Genomic DNA, 23,854 nt, shown 5'->3' on the forward strand with positions numbered 1-23,854 from the left:
TTAACAATTAAATGTCAATGGAGTTGAAACAGTTTGGATCTCTGTTTCATGAGAGCAGGCTTCCCAGTTTTTTCAAGACAGACAAGTAGGTCAGTTGTTCTTGTCAACTTCTAATTTCTTAACAGCCAGAGAACTCAAACTTTCTGCTTGCCAAACCGTAAGTGCATAAACCTCAATTAATGATCTAGTACACTAACAAAGAGGCCTTTTATTTTACTGATTCATTGGTTTAGTCTATAGAAAGTTATTAAAAACATGTGAGGACAGACAGCTGCTGTATACAACACATTTAAAGAACTGTAGTACAATGCCAAAGCCAGTGCTCAAAGAGGAAAAGCACCGAAAGAAAGTAATCCCGTCTAAAACTCATTTTCATCTATTTTATGAATATGTACTTAATAAGCCTTAACAGTTAAGATTTTGGATTTTTTTCTGCAATTCCCATCAGAAATTGATAGAAGTAGATTTTAAACAGACATGCTTATCTGAGTCACACACTTAAGAGCAGTACTGAGAACATTACTCATAATTTATCAGGTTTGAAGAGAGTTAACTAAATTTAATGCCTTTCTTAATTGCTGGATTCATCACAGTGACTTTTTAAACAGCTCTTGCATAGACCACGGTATTGAAATAACAGGTATTTTCTCTACCAATTTTTGTGACTAATTTTTGTTGTTGTTAGTGCATGAATTAGAACCTAAGTATATTCCCAGTCTTTCTCTGACTAAACAGACAGCTAGTTCTGCATAAGGTCTTCGCACAGAAGTCTACAGCTGTATGGCAAAATGAGAAAGCATGCAGCTTTTATTGGAGGGAATATAAAGTATCAATTCAAATTGAAAAAACAAACAGCGATCTGGACTATCGCTGCTTAAGAAAACAAGAGCTCAATAGATCCCTTATAAAACCAACATTCTTCTTGCTTAAACACCCAAACATCAACATTAGTTACAAGCTTGATGAGAATGAAAAAAATCTTTCCTGAGCCACACTAGCAACTTCAAGTATTTTTCTTTTCATGCTGCACTGAGTATATTATTTGGTTCTCTTGAACTCTAAATCAAGAAAAGTGAGCTTTTTTTCTTCCATAAAATACTGCCAGCATATGCTATTCATCATGGGAAAATAAGAGTTTCAAAAAATAATAAAAATAATGTTTTCTCTATCTTGCAAAGAGATAAATACTTTGTCGCATGGAATTCATGGAAGTCCCAGCCTCCTGTATTTTTAAGGGGGAGAGGTAGATGGTGAGGAGATTTTTTTTTAATGACATGTAGTTGGAATCTATGGAATCCAACCATGACATGTAGTTGGAATGTATGATCAACTATCTGTGATACTGAGATGTAAGAACCTATCAGCATTTTCAAAACAGAGAAAATACATGCTGTTAGATCAATGGTTATTACGCAACATATGTTTCTGCAGGACCTTCAGCCCTGCTGGCTGCTTCAACAGCAAGGTGTCAGCATAACATGCCTCAGCAGTTTTACCATCTGTTTAACAGACAGCATTTAGAAATGACACTAAGTTATTTTCACTAATTCTCCCTCACTTCCCAAGATATTTTCAGAGAACTGCTTCTCTGAAAAGACCAGAGCAAAAGTGTCATCTGTTTCTCCATTTATAGCTTATACTTTTTATATAGAACCAATATCTTATAGATAGCTTCCTTAAAAGTTCATGTTTAGTCTACAGTAATTTTATAACAACATTCGTATATTACTCCACTCAATGTTTGCTACTTTGAGAACTTGTGCTTAAAAGTTCATTAACAAAGCAATTTAAGATAGCGGGGTTTTTTTGCATATGAGAATTCATTTTCACATAGGTCACAGGAAGACAAGGAGTCATCTAATATAACCAAAGCATACTTAAGCACAACATAAACAGGGAACAAGTCAAAAGTTAGTAACGCGTATGTTTTATTCATCAGGAATTTGAGTTCCTTTGGTTTTATGGACAGATGTGCCAAATAAGCTACCATATAAAAAGCAGGAATATTACATTTTATGAAAAGTCAAGAGCTAATCCAGATTTGGCCTCCTATGTTAAACCAGCCAACACTCAAAAAAAAAAAAAATCAGAAAACAGTACCAAATATTTAATTAGGTACAATTTCGACAAGCCATTCCTGTCATGAAGTCAGTTAACTTCATAGCAGTATAAAAAAATCTAAAACTTTTGCATCTATTTGTGAAAGCTTTTGTGCCAAATCTTAAGACTTCAGATAAAGTTTGAAAAACAAACTCTTGTAGTAACAATTCCAGGTGCACTTCTACCTTCATCAATTAACACTAGAAAGCTTAAAACACTCAGAAAATGTAAAACTCTATCAAATGTTAAACTGCATGTGTAATTTGCTCCCTGAAATGAGCAACAGATAAACCAGATACGACAGATATTAACCACCCTGGCTAATTCATAGACTCAGCTGAAGGACTCAATACACAGTCAACTTTTTGTCATTCATAGCAAGAGGGAACAAACAGAATTTAAAAAAAAAAAAAAAAAGACAAACGTTTTGCCTCCAAAAGGCAGATAGGCAATTGGAACATCTCTGCATCATGGTCTCACTCCTGGGAAGTTTATTAGGTCCAGTACAGTGCCACACAGATGCACAAAATCAAGTTGAGCCTGGAAGCTGCTTTTTCCAGCCCTAAATATAATCTTGAAGAGTCGGCCCAGGCTGTGCAAGTAACTGACCCCTTCTAAGAAATTTCTGTGAACACGGACCTACAGCAGGGCTGGATGCATGCTGAATGGCCTCAGCCTACTCCAAAGTTAGTCCAGCATTTTTAAAAGCATTCTTAAGTCTACTGTTCTCAGCTACTGTTGATCCAAATTCAACATCAGTACTAACTCAGGAATTCCCAGCGCCTTTGCACCAGCGCACGGCTAGCGGCCGCTGCCAGCCACGCTGCAGTTTTCCGTGCTCTTCTGCACTCCGCCTTAGTCTTCAGCCGCCACTGATCTGAACGGGAGCCCCAAGCCCTACCTCTTGACCTCTCCCAGCTCCAAGCCTAAACATACTGCTGCCAGTCCTAAATGTAGGCACAGACGACCTGGCTACAGCAGAACTTACTGGTTTGTCTTAAGCTGTGCTTTGCTCAAGTTATAAATCCTATCTGTCCAAAACCAGTCTGCACGAACTGACCTTGGATGCCTCAACCTCTATGACACAAGGCAACTACAACACAAATAATCCACCCATGATAAATTTTACAACAAAAGCAGTATTACAATCTATTTCAGATAAGCTCAACAACATTTCTTACTAAAATTACATTACACTTCCCACATTAGACACAGGGTTTATTGGCCTATAATTTGCCAGATGTTAACCACTTTGGATTTATTCTTTACAAGTTAAATATTTGTCCCAAATCAAACTTACTAGAAACAATGATTACTACAACAACTGGCTAAGGTAGAAACTCTATTAAAAAATAAGTAACGTTCATAATAAATTCTGGAAACCTTTTTCTTGGAAAAGCCCTTGTGCGTTCACATTACTGAACAAGGCCTTCTCCCTTATGCTAGGAAAATCACAGGTTGCCAGAGAAATCATCTAGGTCTGAAAGAATCCAGTTCTATATTTCCTCCCACATTCCTCTTACTGAGTAACTGGAGTGTCCCATTTGCATTTTAATACGCCCCAACTTCAATGACTTCAATTCAAGTTTGTATGTAATTTCAGCCAGGAACTTGCTGATGTCCTTCTTAAATTCTGTTTGCTTATGTTACGGTTGATACAGCTGAAAGCGGCCCGAGGTCTCAAACAATAATTGCATCTATCTGTAGACTTTTCAGTTTACCATAAACTGCTACGACGGAAAAAAACTCTGAGGTACTCTCTTGAAACAGAGATGATTATAGATCCATAAACTAACACTAAATGAGCTACAAACATTCTGCTGGCTGCATTCCCAAATCAGCATGTTCTGTTCGTCACAGGGAGTGAGGAAGAAAGTTCACTTGAAACAGAGACACTTAACAGAAATGCAGGGCAGTCCCTTCAGACAGGGGTGAAAGCCAGTGGTAAGCAAACGACTCGCCTGAAAAGGCCAGTCAGTTTTGCTTCCTTGCTCAACCTGTGAAATACATCCACTTCTGGAAGACAAGAAAACATGTGTTGGAACACAGAAGAACACTCTCAGCCCAGGGTGAGGGGACAACTTGAAAGAGCATTTCTACCATTTGACCCTAGGTGGCTGCATGGGCTGAGCAGGCACCAAAGAGCCGAGTAGGCAGATTAACGCTTGCGTAGCTTTGTAACTTCTCCCTAGTAATGGCCAAAAGCAGATGCTTAAGGTAATAATAAAAGCAACAGTTAAGATTAATACTTCCTCTGATACATACCCTAGTTTCTAATGAATCAGTGGTCATGGACTTTTTGATCCTGATGTTAAAGTACATATTGAGAATGTAATACCCTTTGATGGACTTTCTTCAACTTATCTAACCTCTTCTTGAAATCCATTTCTACTTTTGGTATGCACAACATCTTGCAACAGTGTGCTCAGCAACATGTAAGAAAATATATTTGTTTTATAAGAATGGATTCTCCATTTAAATTCACCTCCCCTGAACTATAGTTTTATAAAATTCCCTTTATACCACTTTTTTTTTCCCCCCAAAGCTGAAAAAAGCCCTTGGTATATTTAGTGTCTCCTCACTTAAAACTTATCCCAATCTTGTGACCCTTCTTGGTATTTTTCTAGTTCTATTATACATGCTTTCTGAAAAAGGATGACCAGAAATATACATGCCATGCACATATGTGGATTTGTACAACTCCATAACGGTGTTTTTATTTTTGTTAGTTTATTCCTTTCCTAATAAACCCTAACCTTCTATTTGCCTTTCAACTGTCAACAAGATTTGGGCTGACATTTTCAGCAATTCACTCACCATGACATAAACTATTTCCTGACCAGTATGGGAGACCACTACCACACACGCATCATTAGCTGGTTTTCCCCTATGTGCAGTACTTGGCATTTATCACCACTGATTTTCAAATTGTCCATTCTACTGTCTAGTCACTCACTTCCGTGAGACTTTCTGCAACTTCAGAGGTGACAATTTAATTCTCACTTTTGTTTCTTATCTTTTAATTAGTTGTCATCAATGAGGAAGCTTTTTTCTGCACTTACGTCTTGAGAGTATTTTTCAGAACTTTTGCTAAGGGTTCTTGTCAAATATTTTGAAAAGCTCAGCGTCCTGCATTAACCATCTCGCCCATCTTCGCATGTCATTGCTTAGTTTGATTTGTAAGACAAAACTTTCTTTTATGAAAGCAGTGCTTAGTCTCCCTCCTTATAAACACAAAACGTGTCATATGGCTACTAATTCTATTCCATGTACTCTCTCTTCCAGACCAGCCTGTTGCAGTAGTCTGTAGTACCCCTTTTGGTCATTTTAAAATATCGGCATACTACTTACCATCTTCCTTCAGTAAGGCAATGTAATAGATTAAAAGATTATTCATTATAGTTAGTATTTCAACAATTTTATAGCTGAGCTTCTTCACAATTCTTGGGAGAATACCTGCAGGTACTATTAGTTTTGTTAAGGGCTTCTGTCTTATGCTATAATGCTTACAAAGACTATGATTTCTACATCACCATAACATTTTCCAAGAAATGTTTTTGTTTAACCCAAAGTGTTGATGTAATTTCTCACAGAAAGCAAAAAGGATGTACCATTCAAAAAAAAAAAAGTAATTTTCATGGTCTCATATCTGAAAGCCTCCAAGTTATTCAGCTAGTCAGGAGTCAAGGGAAGAAGGTCTCTATCTTGCCTTGGGAACAAGTTTTACTTTAACACATTCTTAAATGTATACTAAGCCTTAAGAGACAGAATAACTATAGCTTGTGGCTATATCAAAGAAGCCACACCATCAATGCTTCCCACTCTCTCATGGTAGATTAAAAGGACATGAATCAACCTGAAGGCTGGATAATTAAATATTTATACAAGCTGTTTCAGGAGCTCTGCTCTGCATGGTTTTGCAGCTTTAGTTTCCCCTTTTGTTGGCATGAGAAACTTGCCCAAACTCAGTTCAGCTGCAGACTATAAACAGAATGAGGTTAATCATAATTTGTGCAGAGCACAATCAAATAAAACTCCTCCTTAATATGTATATGTAGTGTTTGCTGGTGACTACAAAGTGCTAGACCTTTGATATACAGGGTTGTATATGAAATATATTCTGATATACAGAACACTTGATATATATATTCAAGTATTCTGCTACAGCTCAGACACTGTTCCTTACAGCATAATCATATTCTGAAAGTTACATATGGTTCACTGTTGCCAAATACAACTTGCTAAAACTAACAAAGAACAATTTTAGGGACGGAGCTGATACCAAATTGCTTCCTTTGCTAATGCTTCCACGTAGCAACCGTTCACAGCTAGTCTTGGCTGTAAGGTTTATCACATCCTTTGTGTGTAATCTTTTTTCCCCCCTGAAGAAGATTGCTAATCAAAAGCTAAAGGCATGAAGAAAGGTGGAGAAGAAACTGTAACAAAACTCTGCATTTAAGCAAGATGGAAAATAGGAGAAAACAGTACAAATTACCAAAGCACTACAGGTCATTGTTATATAAAGGATTAAAGTAGGAGATCACCTACAACTAATTACAAATTGTTAATTATTGTGATTAACAGACAGTTTCCACTGTCTTCCCTTTAATGCTTTGATGTATACTTCAACTTCTAAAATTTGTCTGAGACAACATGAATAGTATTATGTGATTTAAGTCTAACATAGTTGTCACCATGATTCCTCAGAAACACACCACGTTCCTGTCAACCCCAATTCTCCTCGGCTGAACTGATATACCATGACACAGCAGTGTGCCATAGACAGTCCTGTAACATGATCCTTCAAGATACGCAATACTGAACAATATGAAAATTACTAGGTGATGAAGTTATCATAGCACAATAGCATAAAGAGATGTCAGTTTGTGCTTTGCCTTGTATTGCCTCTATAATCTCTTGCTTCACCTGCCCTTTTTCCACCTCACAGATTTGGGACACCAATATCCGTGCAGGCCCTTTGCTCAATACACAAAGATGGAGATGACTGGATATAAGCCACAGTTGCCTTCCCCTTCTCTTGGCACTCTTCCCTGGTTGGACCATTATCTTCTGTGAAGATAGAAGCTTCTGCTAAGACAGAAGCTCTATACTTAAAGAGGATGCAAGAGAGAAGACAACCTCAGACTACTCAGTGCTAACTTGTGGTGCAGCATTTATCAAGGGAATCAAGATCTTCCAGGCACAGGTTCTGGTCCCCTCAGCATGTTGAGATCAGCTGGGAAGTAAGTTAGTGAAGAGAGACATTCTCACACAGAGCCCCCTCAAATTACTGTTTGTCCAAAATTTAAATTTAGTACTGAAAGATTCAAATAGCATCTCCTTTTACAAATACAAAAGGCAGAGTTCCAGAACCTGGTGAAAAAAACTCAAGAGTTCCAACTAAAGGTTTTCTTCACATGAACCTTGACAGTAGAAAAATGTTTTGGTTATTTTACACCACCTCTGACCTTTTTTTGCTTCAAAACATGTATTTCATTCACTAGAGACAAAACTTGAGTAAAATTACTTGTAAACAAAAGGACAGTAACACAATGATTCCCTTAATTGTTTAAGAAATTATTTTAAAGGTACACAGTTGCTGAAACAGATTTGCAAGTACATTTACAATATTCACATTATCTAACCAGCAGTGATACTGATGGGGAAGGAATGGCTAACGTCAACAGGGATGTCAGCATAATATTATGCTGGTGGAAGAGATTAGCACAGCTTTTTTTTTTTTTTTTAAAATTGTGTTTATGGTCTACAGGAAGTGGAACTGTAGTCACTGCTTCTGCCTTTCTCTGTACCTCTTGAAGTTTACATATGTAAGATGACATGTAAACTGTTCCCTTACTCACTCCTACCCTCCCAATTCATACCTGTGATGTCAAAGTGCTTTAGTTGCAGATTTATTTCTACCCTAAGCAAGAGATAGATGCATGGAAAAAACATTAAAAACAGAATTACAAAGTCAAGGACAACCTCCAATGCTACAACCATGGACTACCTCTTCCTCCTGCTTGGCATAAATGAAATTCCACTATCTACTGCAGAACCTATTCAATATGTTTCCAGTAAAGATCAGCAGTAGTATGTGGGCCATCACCATTACACATTTTTCAACTTAATTAAAAATAATCCAAGGCCAGTTGTCAAAGAAATGGTGTTTTGATGTTGGGTTTTGTTTGGTTTTTTTGTTTTTTTAAAAGTCAGCCTTTAACAAGCTGTTGATTATAGAAAGCAGGAAATCTGACACGAGGTGGCTGAAGGCTAGTAGCTAGGCACGTAAGAAAAGAATGCATAGACCTTTTGCTGCTTCAGACTCTGGAGTCTCTGGCTGATTTGATTTCATGACTGCTCTGTACAGATAGCTGACATTACTAAATGCTACTCCAGTATCAACTTGTTAAATTTGAACCCAGACTCAGCATATCAATATACTAGGCCAGACTAACTGGAGTCAAGAGAAATATTTTGGGAGTTGTCTATTTTTAAATAAGTCACAATACACCATGATAATTAACTGGACTATATAATTAAATGATTGCCATAGAATCTATTTGTCACAAAGACTGTAACAGCAAATACAATAGTATTTATCTATTTTATTCCAGTGAATTGCTGAACTGCTATTAAGTCAACTATGGGTTTTGCTTGGTTTGGTGGGGGAAGCTTTTAAATTTTTTGATAACATGTTTTATAGGATATTCTATAAGAACCGATTTTACGTAAAGACTGAAAGGGCCATTTCAGGACTGAAAGGGTCCTGTGCCTGTTGTTGCATAAACGAATCTGAAACAAGTATACTGCTATAAAACCTTTAGTGTCTAGTTTTCTGATGTCAGAGATCTTTTTAATTTGTATGTAGATATGGCACAAATCTAAATATTTGCAAATACGTGAAAAGTACAAGATAACGACAACAATCTGGGATTCAGACTCCTTTTTTCTATTATTTTTAATTTTTAAACTTGTCTCTCTCATCGTCTAGTCAGAAGATGAAATCTTAAGAATTCAGGAAGCTTAAAATAGGCTGCCACATTAACATAGTAAAAATGCTCAACTACCACAGAAGCATGCTATCCAGTGCTTTAAAAAGTTAAGTTTCCTTAGATTTTATGTCAATCCACTGTAAACACCGCTCGTGGGAACTGAAACAAACTACTGTCAGTCCAGTGTCCTACGAGGTTTTCTGGAAATGTTTGCTAACAATCTAATCCTGAACTTGGATTCTATCTAAATTGAATTTATTAAAATTCACTCAGTATTAAAATATAAAATATCTTACATATCAACTGCCATTAAACACAGAGGCTAGCAGTGCAAGTTGACGAGAAATGTACTTGAAGTGCACGTCTCAAGATGTTTTCCTTTTTACAATATACTTTTTAAAAATAACTAGATCCAGACTACTTAAAATATGTCATAATCTGTTTGTGCTTATTGTGGAATTTACCATCAACTTTACAGTTTGATTTTGGGATGAGGAATCACCAAACAAGACGCATAGTGATTACCTGTGATCCACTGTGAGCTTTATAATGAAGCTTAAACATAGATCACAGTTTTACAAGAAGGAAAGTGCATTTTTCTTCAAACTCTTTTTAACCAAAAAGCAATACAAAATTCCAAAGAAATAAAAAAATGTAGAATCAGCAGGCACTACTCTAAGGGCAACAACAGACTGAAAATTACAGGCAAATACCTCCAAGGTAGTTCTATTACTAGTTTAGAAAGGGACTGTCATAACTATAGATCTTTGGCAGAAAGCCTTTTGCTTAAACAAGCATGTTAGTTAAATGGTAGTAGTGTCAATTTGTAGAGAATGAGATTTTAAAACAATTTTGGTAAACATTAATTGTTGCACTTTTATCAGCATTCACAATTAAAACTAATATATAAAATTCAGATCGTTCAAGTCTTCACAATGTTATTCAAACAAGTCTTAAAATCCACATTTCATGTGTTTTATGCCTTACTAACAATATAAGCTGCCTTAAGAGTTAATAAGAGCAAACACACTTCTGCAGTTTAGCTGAACATTGAGTTTCATTACCAAAAAAATATATTTGATATAAGCCTTCTAGACCCAAGTACTATAATTTGAACAGCAATGTTGTTGGGAGAGGTATTAAGTTACAGTGTACTGCTCAGGCTGAAGTAGTGGTTGGAAGGAAGAAGGAAAAAAAAAAAAAAAAAGGAGAGGAAACTCTGAAAATTCCTGTGGTTCAGGGTGTATACAGAAACAAATGGTATTTACAGTTCCTCTGTTCAAATATTACTTATCTTTAATTCTACATACACCAAACTGTTCTGTAAAATAAAGCCTATATGAGGTAAACCTAAAAGGCTCTACAACAATCCAGTCATTTTTACCCTTTTTATATGCAAACAATTTTAGTAATTACTATTAATTTATTGAGAAGTAAAGTTATGTATTTAAAACTACAAAACTTCATCTGAAGTTTAAATAATTCCCATGTCTAGATAACTAGACAAGAAAATCCCTTTGAGTTCATGTAAACAGGAAATTATTGTTTATAATATATTAAATACAGGTACTTCACTGTAAGACCTATTCATCTATGCTATTGTATGTACCATATTCTAAGAAGCAAATCTAAAAACCAAAGATGCTAGAAAAATTAACTTCCTAATGGTGACCGATTGACACCATTAGGAAATTCTGATATCGTTGCGTTTAAGTCTTGACTGTAAATTTTATTATTTTCCAGTTAAATTTCAGCTGTAAAACACTGTCAAATTTTTCTATAAACCAGGACACTCACCTTATGGGGCCTCCACAAAGAAGTGCTAGACATTTCCCTTTTAGAGGTTCCATATCTTTTCTTAACACCAGTTGTTTTTCCTTCATTCCCAGGTTTGAACTGTATGTGCAACTGAGACGTCCTTGCACTATGACACTTGTATTTAAGGCTGGATAAACAGCAAGAAACTTTTTGACGTGATCCTTCCAGCGAAACACTTCTTTGCAAAACGTGGTGGGTTTTGCTCATCTGTGCATTCGGTCTTTCTAGTTCATTTATATTAGTCTGATATTCTGAATCTATTTTTGAGGGTAAACATGCAGATGTGCTACGTGCCAGTTTTAAATGAGGGTATTTTGCACTGGAGTTCAGATTTAACTCTGGACTGCAACAGCTGTTAACCATTTCGCTGCTCGATGCAAATGCTCTTTGAGTGAGATGAACTGAAATACATGAGAAGCCATCAGATACTTCTTCACAAGTTGCCTGCTCGGAACTATTCAAAATTTGACTTTTGTCCTGTAACGATGTATTCAAGTAAAGCGGTCGAATGTCTCTGACTTCGCCAGAAGAGCAAACGGTTTTAGACAGTCGAAGTCCACTGACTGCTGTTGAAAGGAATCCCTTGGAAATGGTTTGATCTTCTTTTTGTGCCAGCTCACTAGGAGAAATAATTAGTTTATGGGATGTTTGATAGGCGCCTCTACGTGGTAGTTGACCTGAGCCTACTGGAGAAGCTGGAGGAGTACTGGAAGGACTCCTAGGGAAAATAACCAGTGACGAACAACGTCGCAGTGGAATTTTAGTTTTCTTCCTCACTGACAAAGCATCTTGGTCAAAAGTAGTATTACTTCTACACAGAGTTTCCTGAGATGAGTTGTTCCTATAGGGATTACATTTGTTTATAGTGCTTCTATATGAAGAATCACCATGTACAACACTACTACAGAAAGTACCATCACTTGTCGAAAGAGTGCCACTACCACTGTCGCTGATGACACTGTTACTATATGAACCTCCATCACTTGTGGTACTTGCACATGATCCGTAGTCACTGCCAGCACTGCTGAACGATCCACTGTCACTGGCTGCAATACTGCCAAGACTGCCATTGCACAGAGCAGTATTGCTCAGAAGGCCATCATTAGATCGATGATCAACGACAATTCTAGCACCACAATTTCCTTCATTGCTAATGCCAATGAATGAAGTGTCTTCACCAGTAGCTACAGGATCACCAGACCGAAAACATCCACTATACTTTCTAGACTGTAGAGAAATGTGCAGTGAGGTGCTCTTTTTTATTTGCAATGAAGAAACAGTTGCATTTTCCTCTTGATTAATAACTTGTTGCATTACAGGTGCATAAGCAACTTGTCTAGGAGTCAGTTTCATTTGTGTAACATTAGGTGCAGAATTCTGCGATTTTTTGAAATACATACAATTGTTACTATCCAAAGCATCTTCAGAGGTTTCCGATAATGGATCTGTGTTGCTTCTTTGGGTAGCAAAATGCAATCTTAACCGTCGTGCCATTTGTTCTCATTTCCACACATGTTAGCAAATGAAAACCACAAAGATCCTTCAGCAGAAAGGCTACAGGCAGCTGCACAGAACCTAGAGCTAGTACATCACAACAGTAAAAGCCCATAAAAGTTGCAGTCTTTGTCCTACTTTCTACAAGATACTAGTGTTAAAAAAAAAACTGTACCTCTTGAAATAAGTCAGCCATTCGTTGAACTGCAGTTTCTGGACCGTCTTTGATTGCTTGCAGTCAGAAAGCATTCATTTACAAAGCACTTACGTTCCAACGACCTCAGTTGCAACACACTGACAAGCACTGCTGACCTTGTTTCAATTATACCTTCTGTAATTTGCATAAATGAATACAATAATAAACTTCCAGTACTTCCAAGTTTAAAACAGCAACTCCTGCTGCAGCTGCACTAGCTGAGTCAATGTGTCCGTACTTTCCTCAGCAGCGTATGACTACTAATATTTTTACCCATAGGTTTAGAATTACAGGAAGTTGGTAGGAATGAAGTCCCATATAATTGAGTATCAAGTCTAGGATTGAATTTCCAAATAGTAACCATGCTAGCAAACTGCTGAGGTCTGAATTATGCATAAACCAGTGAAATAAGCCTCCTTCCCCTTAAAAAAAAAAGAAAATCTTTCTGCACTATTTAAATAAAACTTGAAAGAAACCTGGCATTATTTTGCAATCTACACGCTGTTAAGCAATCACACTTTCTAAAGATTTGGACATATTAGAAACCTCTCCTGCCAATTAATTCGTAATTTTTAGTGAGGTGCAACGGAATTAGAACCACAAGTTATTCTGATTAATAATTTGGCATTTATTTTCAGCCGACCATGTTAACCTTTTATTTTATATTTTAACCTTTCCAAATTACAGCTGTTAAAGGTAGAAAGAAACAAAAGTATTCTTACAAATTTAACCACCTCATCTTGTTTGCTGGAAGCCCACAATAAGGGGACATTTATTAGAATTCAATATGGCATGCAAATATATGACCAGCTATGCAAACTTTAGAACACTGAGCTAAGTATGCACAGAGATAAATATGATTACCAAGCACAATTACAGAAGAAAGCTGTTCTGTATAATTATATACAAACTGTCTCATACATTCATAGCTAATTACTAATTTATTTTTATTTTTTTAGATAAAATGAGCAGCATGTCAAGAAGTTAATATACTGTCAACTCTTACAAGAGTAATGGGATTGAGAATTCCTACAAAATGTTTCACTGGCTCACATAGTCTGAAAAGGTCCTTTGCTGGCACCTAGTGGGACTTTTGAAAAAAGGCAATCTTGAATCTCGCTGTTAAGTGGGGTTTTTGGTTTTTTGGTGTGTTTTTTTTTTGTTTTGGTGTTTGTTTTTTTTAAAAAACAAACATTTGGCTATGAATGTACTTTTGAATACAGAAGCCGTATATGATGCAGTACTAAACGCTACCACACTAACACAAAATTACTTAGTGCTGCTGAAAAAGTGCAAACAGAAGAGAACACTAGGCCATTTATACTTTTATAGGTCATACTACTAGGTTTTTTTTCTGCTCCATGTTTATTTAACCTTTACTGTATTTTAAGCTAGAAGGCAGTAAAATTAACATTTATACCTCCTTCCCAAAAAAGAGCCAAGAATCAAATTCACAGCACCCTGTTTGCAAGCAACAAATTTGTTTTCTAATTATACTTCAGGGCTTACTTAACCTCCGTTACCTGAATTCCATGATTAGAATGCAGCAATAAATGAATACAGGCTTATTCATAAAAAGCCAAAAAATACAATAGTTCATTTATTTCATTATGCTTTACCAACTGGACTTCTTCTAATGTTATATGTTGGAGGGGGACTGGGATGGGGGGGGCGGGGGGAGAAGAGGAAAGGAAAATACCATTAAAGATTCTTTTGGTCACAGTTTCAAAAAGTTACATTTGAACTTCAAGCAATACACTAAAAAAAAACAAAAACAAAAAACCAGCAAAACCCCCTCCCTAAGATATGTGAGTGAAGAGTAAAAAATGCATGTCTTAAAGCTCCTTTTCTCCCCAATAAAAAATTACGAACAGCACAATTTGTAACATGTTAGTGTGATACACAACAAATTGCAACCACTTTATGAGAGATACCGCTAGCTTAGTGAAAGAAAGCACACTTTCTCCCCCAATAGATGATCTGAAATGTTTTTCCAATTTTACTAAAGAAACCTCTAAGAAAATGATAAGCTGACATATTTTGGTAACTCAGGCTTAAGATTTAAGTGAAATTTCTCAAAATGTCACTCTTCCTTAGGTATACTGTACAGGTATAGCAGCCAACTACAGCTTCCTTAGTCAGCATAAAATGGCTTTTAAAATGCAAAATTCTGTCTTGGTGAATTAGAGTTGACATAAAAATAAATAAAAAATAATAATTTTTTAAAAGTACCAATAGCTCCATTCAAATCTTAAAATCATCGACTTCTTCAGTATCAGTAACAGATTTTGGCACTTCATTTGAAACATACATAATTGTGACAAGTTATTTTAAGACAGGAAGAGATAGCCAAAAGTCTATGGACCCTTCACTGGTCCATCTCATAAACGATCTCGTCCTTCTTGACAGATTTTTCTAATGTGTTTTTAAAGACAACCATAATTGACTCCACAAACTGCTCAAGCCCTTTATTCTACTAATGGTTTGCAACAAGTCAGCAGAACAAAACAGATTTAGTGTTCCCTTACCAAATCCAAGACAGGCTATCTTTGAAAAGTTTTAAAGCTATTACAGAAAGATTTTAAAACTCCAACTGTTGGTGATATAACCAATGCAGCAGGACTTTGAATTTAAGCCTAACATTGAAGAAGATATGTTTTGAGCCTGGTTTTCAAGAAAGCAACATTTCTTAAAAACAAAAAGCAGAGACTTCAGGCTTCAGTTTATCCCCAAAAGTTATTCCCCAAAAGGGAGTAAAAGCACTTGGGACAAATACAGAGGAAATTATTCGTTGGAAGGACGGTCTCACAAATGTAAGAGAATTTCAGTTTTATCAGCTTGCTCACATCTAGAGTTTAAACAGTCATCCAATAGGTAGAAGAAAGAAAGGCTAACACTGAAGCCCACTAAAATAATGAAAGATGAAACACCTTCTGGTCATAGCTGTGTATCCTAGTGAAAGACTGCAAGGTACCTATGAGTTTTGACATGTGAAGATGAATTAATAGAAGTGGGGGAGCTTGTCAACGCTAAACAACAATCACAGCTAAGGCAACAATTTGACTGACTTAAAGCAGCTCAAGACATCTGGGATAGAAACTTAGTGTTTCTGAGAGCAAGCTAAAGAGAAATGGGGAGACAGCCTTTTCCATTCACCAAATGAGGAGATGGAAAAGATAAAAAATATTGGGGTTATTGTAGAACTATAGTGACTGATGAGGTCGTGATGCTTTGAGCTCTAAATATAATCATACATAGGAAACAAAGCACCATTTCAAAGTTGATACCAATAAAATGTTTTATCGGTTCCTCTCCCATAAGCAAACAGGCCAAACAACTTATCTACTCTAGATTAGAGAAAGAATGCTAAGGAATTCTCTTGTGGAAACCACAGAGAAAGCATTGGCCTTCTCCCAAAAAAATCAGGAATCTGACTTTGTAATCATGCCTTCTGGTTTCCAGGGGGTGGCAGTAATGTTCCAATGACTAACAGACAAAGTACTTTGACTTCATGAAGAATACATTGTAGCCCATAGCATCATGTTGAAATGAACATCTGAGCATCCTGAAAAATCATATTTAACACGCCATGTAAGCCACAAATGCTGGTGATTCCTTTTAAAATTATTTAAAAAAAAAAAAAAAAAAAAGAGACACCATATTTGAAATACTTGGGACAGGTAATACCACCAGTGAAAAAGTAAATGGTTTGGGGACTGTGTCATGTCTATAACCAAGAAACAAGCTGCTTCTTTCTTAAATCTAATATTTTAAACAGTTTGTACTTATATTTACAAACATTTTCACTCTTCCCAACTTTAGCAGAGCAGCACCTCCACAAAAGATACAATAGATTACTGAATATATGCAGAAAGCATTAGGAAAAAATAGTAAATTTTTCATAGCCAACACACTATTCAAGCACAAAGAGATCCTTTATAATGGCTATCAGAATGAACCTGTGTTTGAAGTACAAACTAAAGAGCACACAATCCCTCCTATAAGTTTCAAACTATTGCAGAAGGAAAAGGTATGTATTCCAGTGAGAAGGAATGTCTGTGAAGTGGCCCTAGGATGCAAGTGTCATGATTGTACTGCTACCAGCCTTATTCATTTACAATAAAACAGACATAAAGATAGACAAGTAGACATCTTCACACGTAAAATGAGAGCATGGTCAGAGGAGGAGTTTTGATTTCACTGAGGAAATAAATGCACAAGCTATCCCTATCTTACTTATGCCCTGCCATTCAGAGAGTGATACCTATCTACAAGATCACAATCCACTGTCCACTTGTTAAGATTTCCAAAGAAAATGGACACATGCTTCGTTTCATGCTACTCCTCACACATTGAAGAAGCTTCTCACACTGTGTACAGAGATAATTACGTTGTCAATACTACTTTGTGGGAAAAATAAACATTCAATGAGGAGCTTTCAATATCACTGAAGAATTTGGCCATATCATTTGAAAAGCACTATAAAAGAACGACGCTTTTATGAGTTAAAGCACATCAGAAGTTAAGAATAATAATATAACTGCTTCAGAGCATCACAAAGTGTGGTAATGTCAGATAAGTAAACGAATCAGGTCTGCCTTTAGCTTTAGGTTTCATTATAGAAGTTAAGATTGTTTGGTGTGGTTTTTTTATCCATGTTGAATCCAGATGAACTTACTTTCATTCAAGTCTTTAATACATTGCGATATTAACACGAAAGGACCTACCAAACGGTTTTCATCAAATACTTCAAAAAGGAGTCTGTGTTTTTGAGGATTAACCTAGGAAGAAGAAATACATTAATAGTTAAAATATATGCTGAATTCCAACATTTGTCTTCAGCAAAATCTCTATGTTTATGCAGGAGGAAAGAAATACATAAGACCTAAATTAAACAGCAAATCTATACCTTGCTGCCATTTCACTATGCAACACATTTCTACCAGAACCAATGAGCCAAGACTGGTGCTATCCCAAACTGTTTTTAAATCCATGTTCATGTTTTTAAACATTCATGGAATACAGAAGATAACATCAAGACTGAAAATTTAACTCTGGCACAAATAAAAATGTTAACAAATGTATTTCTAAGGAAAGCAGTTTGTGAGCCTTTTTGAACATTAATTATAGATGTATTTCTGATTTTAAGCTGAAGTAGTGAGAAAATGTTTTTCCTAATATGTTAATATAATATTCAACATAGGTAATAAGGCTGTAAAACACACTTACCCTAAATAAGAGTTCTTCATTCCACTTCGGGTTTAAGGACTATATGGGGGTGGGGGAATAAATAAAAAAAAAAAAAAAAAAAAAAGGAAGACAGCATTGGTTATAGCGACAATTCTGTATCGGTGTCTTTTTTGATGTTTTACATCTGTTTTATTCCATGTTACAAACCAGTTAAGAAGAAAGTACAAAAGCTTTAACCTTGCTATTGCAGGTATAAGTCATAGGAGTCTTACACTGTTTAACACAGTGCAGAATGGAGACAATTTATGCAAGTATTCTCAGATTTTGGCTAACACCGTGGATGCAGAGGAGGGCCCATTATACAGTCCAAATGAGTTAATTTATGGTATGTCTTCAGTAATAATCACTGCCTTCTCCTCAGTCCACTATCCACATATCTTACATGCAAACTTATATTAATCCTGACATTAGGAACTCTTTGCAAATGCAAAATCTCTCAACAAGGTAATCCAGACAGACCAGGCACAGGTGGGCCAAACACAATATAACCTGCTCAACTAGACACATCTTTCAATTGTGGCGATTTTTAAAAATACTAGAGATACTTTGAACTCTCATCATAGCTAAACTAACAGTTACCAACGTGAAGGGAAAATGCATGAGTGATCTCATAATACAAATCACAGCCACTATCTGAGAACAACGATTTGGAAGAGTACTTTCTCTCTCATGTATACAATTTTTCATTTTTAGTTGATGTAATGTAAGTTACCAGTACTAACACTGACTTTTTCCTGCAGGTATTCTAGAGAAACGAGTAGTATAATGATCCAGGTGAACTGTGCAATCTGATGTTGAAACACAATAAATTGTATTTTTGTTTCAAACATAAAAAAAGATAAAAATCATACAGCCAGAAGGAGCGTAAGAAGTCGTACAGCAAGAAAGAGAGTAAGAAGTCGTACAGCAAGAGAGATTCTGCTGATCATTAAAGATCTCAGAATATCAGAACAATCCAGTATTTCCATGAATGATGTAGTTTTGAATCAGTTCTCACCTTATATTCCTTAGTGTTTCTCTACCTTTCACTAAAATTATCGAAGGGAAAATACAAAAATAATGCCATGAACAGAGAAATAGAGTAGGCCATGGAATATTCCTTTCTCTATGTCTGTTCACTCAAGTACATTAATTGTCATATTTCCTGTAGCATTAACCTTTCCTCTAGAGTCTGATCAAAAAACAATCAAAACCACCACACCCACAAAGATAAGACAACTAACCTTTTTAATAGTTTTTGTCTGAACACTGGTAAGGACTCCATTCACTGGATCATACACTGTCAGTTTCACATATGGGTCACTGGGAGGGGGAAAGAAAAAGATAAGCATGCTGCTATATATCCTTTTTTGTCAGCATTATTAGCAGTTGAGTTTTAAAAGGTTTAAATTAATAGAAGCTGTGAAACTAGGAGTTACAATTACTTTATGAACAGCATATGCATTTGTACCTACAATCATTTTCTAAATAGTTTTAGGGATAAAACTAATCTAAATATCGTTACTGATTATGACCATACTAGCTATGCCATTTTGTATTCTGTATATCACCACAACTTGATTCTCTCTCCTCTTTCACAGTTGTTACTTCATGAGAACAGATTAAATAAATCCTCATGCATTTCAACAATACACACATGAAAAAAATCAGTTGTGATTGATAAAGCTTAAAGTATTAAATCTCTTGTTTTTAACAATTTAAAACACCTGGAATTTGAGGTACTTCCTTGAACATGCAATATTTTTACTAAATGTTCTATCAGTTTCACAGACTTTGAGTTTAACCTGAATTTTTCTGTTAATGAAGGTGTCCTAATATGGTTGCTTAAAATGGCCTACTGCCTCAGATTTTTCTTCTCCTTCCTGTGGTACAATAAACAACAGATTATATGAATATCCACTTTTCATGAACAGAGTCAAGGCATTCAATTGCTCAAACAGACTATTAACAAAAGATGACCAAGACTGTCTGCCATACAGCAAAAGAGCATACGTTTTTCACATATTTAAGTTATGATGAGAAAAGCTGCCCTATTTTTGTTTGAAGTAAAAACAATTGCACGTGAAAAAAAAATTGAAGAGAGACTGTCTGGCTTCAGGGAAAATATGAATATCACAAGAGAAATTTTTCTAATGCTAAACTGATGTCACACGTAACAATTTTGCTAGTGCTAAAGTAACAGCATTCCTGTACATATGCCAAAGCAGCTGACAGCAGAACTAGTACTAAACCCATCAGTACTTTTCTAGACTCTCTGTACACAGGCCAGAAGAAAAAGCAGCTTTAGTAAAAGCTGCATGCTGCCACTTGCCAATTCTACAAGATCCTACAAAGCATTTCAATTACAAAGTCTGATCTTTCCTGTGGTAAGTGTTAAGCCACTTTGATTGTTAACTTTTAAATTTGTACATACCCAGAGCCTGCAGCCACTGGCATGGGTTTACCACATCTATAGAATTGGTTCCTCTGCATATAATTTGAGTTGAAATAGTCTTGTTGCTACCAGTGTTTAGTGTTGTGTTCATTCCAAGTCTTTAAAGCACAGATGAGACAATTTTGATTATAACTGACCTCGTTATTTTAGCTGCAGTCTGCCTGAGGTAAAATATATACCTGTATCTATCCTCGATGGCAGAACTATTTTACCATGCAGAGAACTAAACCTTCCCACACATTGTTTTGCCAATGCATAAGATCTGCCCAAGTGACTCTTGGGCAAGAAAACAGATATCTTCATGTTTACATAGTCTCTGATCATTTTATAAGGTTACCAGTAAAAACAGTTCTGATTTTTTTTGGAAAGAGGCACAGAAGGATTTACTAAGATCTAAACAGCTGTGGAAAGAAAATAAAGAAGCAGCTATCCCTTAATACATTAACAACATATATTCTTACCTGGCTCCTAAGATATCCTTCTTGGCCAGGCCAATTCCAGCTATAACCTTCACCCTGACAATTCGCGTGTTCTCCTAAAATACAAAATAACATAATCAAGATGCATTCAGATTTATTTTTCAGATCTATTTTTAATTTATAAAGCTAAAGCAATTATTGGCATAATTTTGAATTTGCACTGAAAACTATAGACTAAGTAATGCAGTTACTTTGTCTGATATAAACAGCTTCAAGTTTCAGTAGCAAATCCATTCTACCTTTACCCATTTTAAAGTCTTATCACCATCGTATCCACATATGACAGTAGACACAGAATCCAAAAAACTGGATAAGTCAATACAGTAGGGTTTGGGGTTTTTAAAATTAATTTTATTTTGTTTCTCGTCATTCTAAAGGAGTGGGATTTTTATTTGAGTTAGGGTGCTTAATTCCACAGGACAGGATTGTTTACCTAGCATACCACTGTTCCTGCCAGCTGCCTTTCCAAAATTCCGAATTGTTCTGCCAGCGGCAGTCACCATTTTCCCCAGCGAGCCTTGCCATGCACTTGTACCAGATCGGATGCAGTATCCACATACTCCATAGCACACACATGAAGATCTTCTCCTAGGGCAATGGTAAGAGCAAGCTGCTATTGCCACAATTCATATAGCCCAGTGATTTCTACTGCTCCCAACTGCTCGCAGGAAGGAGAGCATCTGGGAGCAGTTTCCACGAGCAGTTCCTGTGTTTCTCAGCAGGCAATTCTTAGCCATCTTTTCTACAGAGTAGAAAGGCAAGGACCTTTGTGAGAACATGCTCTGAACAGCATAACAATTTTTGGTGCACATGGGCATGATCTGTTAGAATGCAAGGAATGGGTTGCTATTTACATCTCACTAGCCGTTCAAGCGAGTTGCATTAAACACTCAGACAAATGCATATGGAGCGAGCAAGTTTTCACCTAATGGTATCTCGGCATTCATCAGAGGATGGAAAATAGACTCTGACCATAAATTTATTTCCTGAGGGGAATTAAAAGAATATCAACTTTATCAGAACAGATCAATAAAAAAGTAAAGAACTCTGGAAAAAGGCAAGAATAAAGAATTCTTACATCTATTTTTATTTTAAAGCACAGAGAGGCCACGGTCAAAATATTGGGATTTCTGAAATGATGTGTCAGCAGGGTATGAGATTTTTAAAAACCGAAAAACTATTTCAGTTACACATTATTCAAATTACAGCTTCACAAGAGTGACGTAAGTGATTGCACTCCTCCTGTTAATTAACATAGCTGTGCAGAGTCTTACATGGCTCATCTGATAAGCTACTGAATTCAAGAAGGGAAAAAAATCCCAACAGCTGTGACCATGTCAGAGGAAGAAGACAAATGAGCACTGTTTCTCTGGAAAGCAAAAAGCTTTGCAGATGAAGGACCGTCTGTAGGCAATGGCTAGTCAGAGACGCTTGTGAGGAAAGCTGATCCAATCTAGGTGGTTAAGGAGTTAAACAGATACCAAGAGCAATGGGTGAAGCAGCAGATGTTGTCCCTGGGGCCTTCCTGAATTCCACATTTGAAAGTGCTTTCAAAAGGAGACACGTAGGAAGCACTCAAAGTTTGCTTTATCATTGGTCTCCTATATAACCACAGGGCTGGACTCCTTAACCAATACCAATTGGAGGGATTCGTAAAGCTAGCAGAGAGAATTGCATGCTAATCCTGAGGCACAGACTACCGGCTAACAAGGTAATGCTGAAAACAAACCACTAAATAATTTTTTTTTTTTTTTTTTTTAAAAGTAAGCAAGTTTCTCCCACCCTCTATAGTTAGAGATGATTGCCAGGTGACTGAGATGAACATCCACAATATCCACTTACTGACAAAACAGTCAATTGGCCAAGACAATTCCAGCCAAATCACAAGTCTATCTTCCACCTTCACCTCAAAGAAAATTGTCTCCTACTAGGAAATCTAATAGTTCAGAAAAGAAAGACCTAACAACCAGCCTCACCCAGCATTGACCACTAGTAGGTGTCCTAAGCTTTCAAAATTCTTAGTCATGATCAGGCTTTAAGGCACATAACATTACCAATATGTTTTATGACAGCAACAGAACTGACCAGATTTAAGAAAAAATAAGTATAAAACTATGTTGGCATCAAGTTAAGAAGTGCCATTTGTTAATATTTTTGTATATCACAAATATCCTAAAATATCCATCCTTGTCTTACATTCCAAAACAGCGTCCGATTTATCTTCTGTCAATTACCTGGCTTCAGTGACATTCAACACCAGCGAGTTTCAGAGACTACTCAAGCTGAAGAGTATCATGGGTGCATCTCCGCTTTCGCTGAGCTCTTCTGCACTTCACTCAGCGCACCACCACCCTCTCCCAACAAGAGCAGGGTCCTCAGTCACAGCCCATGGAACCCAACTGACAGAATGCAGCTCGAGAAACAATCTCACAGTCTCCTTCTCAGAAAAAGGCCAAGAGCAGACATTGCTGTAGGACACGCTGCCCTAAAAGACAAATACCTTCTCTTCCATCTGCGTTTAGTTCCTTAGACGACAAGCTTTTCTCAGTTATTCAAGCATGAGAAAAGTAAAGACAATTAGATACTTTGGGGAGGGGGCACGGGCATCTCGGAGTCAGGCTTACCAGGGCATCAACACAGTCTACATGGGGGAGATCCCAGAAATAGGATCCACACTCCTCAGATTTTAAAGTTGGCTTAATCACACGGTTTGTTTACTTCTATCATAATACAGATCTGAATTTATCTGAATGCTATTTTACAAAAAGACAAGTTGCTTTGTATGTGACCTCAGGAAACTAGAAGCCGCAAACCTGAGGCTGGCATGCTGAAGGTTGATTTAAACATGCCTTGCTGAAAGAGAGAGTATTATTTGTTTGGGGTCAGTGCCAAACTAGGACAGCTACAGGATTTTAGTTAGCCCAGCAGAACAACCAAGCAAGCTGACATCTGCTTATGAACTGCCATGTAGAAATATCCTTCTAGATTAACAAAAGCAATTTAAAAAAAATTCGGAATTGTTCACAACAATCTTCCCCACAGATCTCCTTTTTCACTTTCACTTTTTCCACTAACCGCTCTCACCCCA

General features: G+C 36.6%; 1 protein-coding gene across 3 annotated transcripts in view; it reads right to left on the minus strand.

Moving 5' to 3' along the window:
• Nucleotides 1–23,854, minus strand: part of NEDD4 (NEDD4 E3 ubiquitin protein ligase) — a 62,755-nt gene that overhangs the window by 28,350 nt on the left and 10,551 nt on the right. For 2 of the 3 annotated variants that reach the window (XM_075160139.1, XM_075160141.1), the window contains exon 1: nucleotides 10,893–12,495. In XM_075160139.1, coding sequence (XP_075016240.1) covers nucleotides 10,893–12,407 — 1,515 coding nt within the window. In that variant the 5' untranslated portion in view covers nucleotides 12,408–12,495. Of the gene's footprint in view, nucleotides 1–10,892; nucleotides 12,496–17,330; nucleotides 17,385–17,832; nucleotides 17,872–19,076; nucleotides 19,156–20,748; nucleotides 20,823–23,854 lie in introns of those variants that run through there. The other variant, XM_075160142.1, reaches the window with a different exon arrangement.

This window comes from Calonectris borealis, chromosome 11, assembly GCF_964195595.1.
Source record: "Calonectris borealis chromosome 11, bCalBor7.hap1.2, whole genome shotgun sequence".
Classification (NCBI taxonomy): Eukaryota; Metazoa; Chordata; class Aves; order Procellariiformes; family Procellariidae; genus Calonectris; species Calonectris borealis.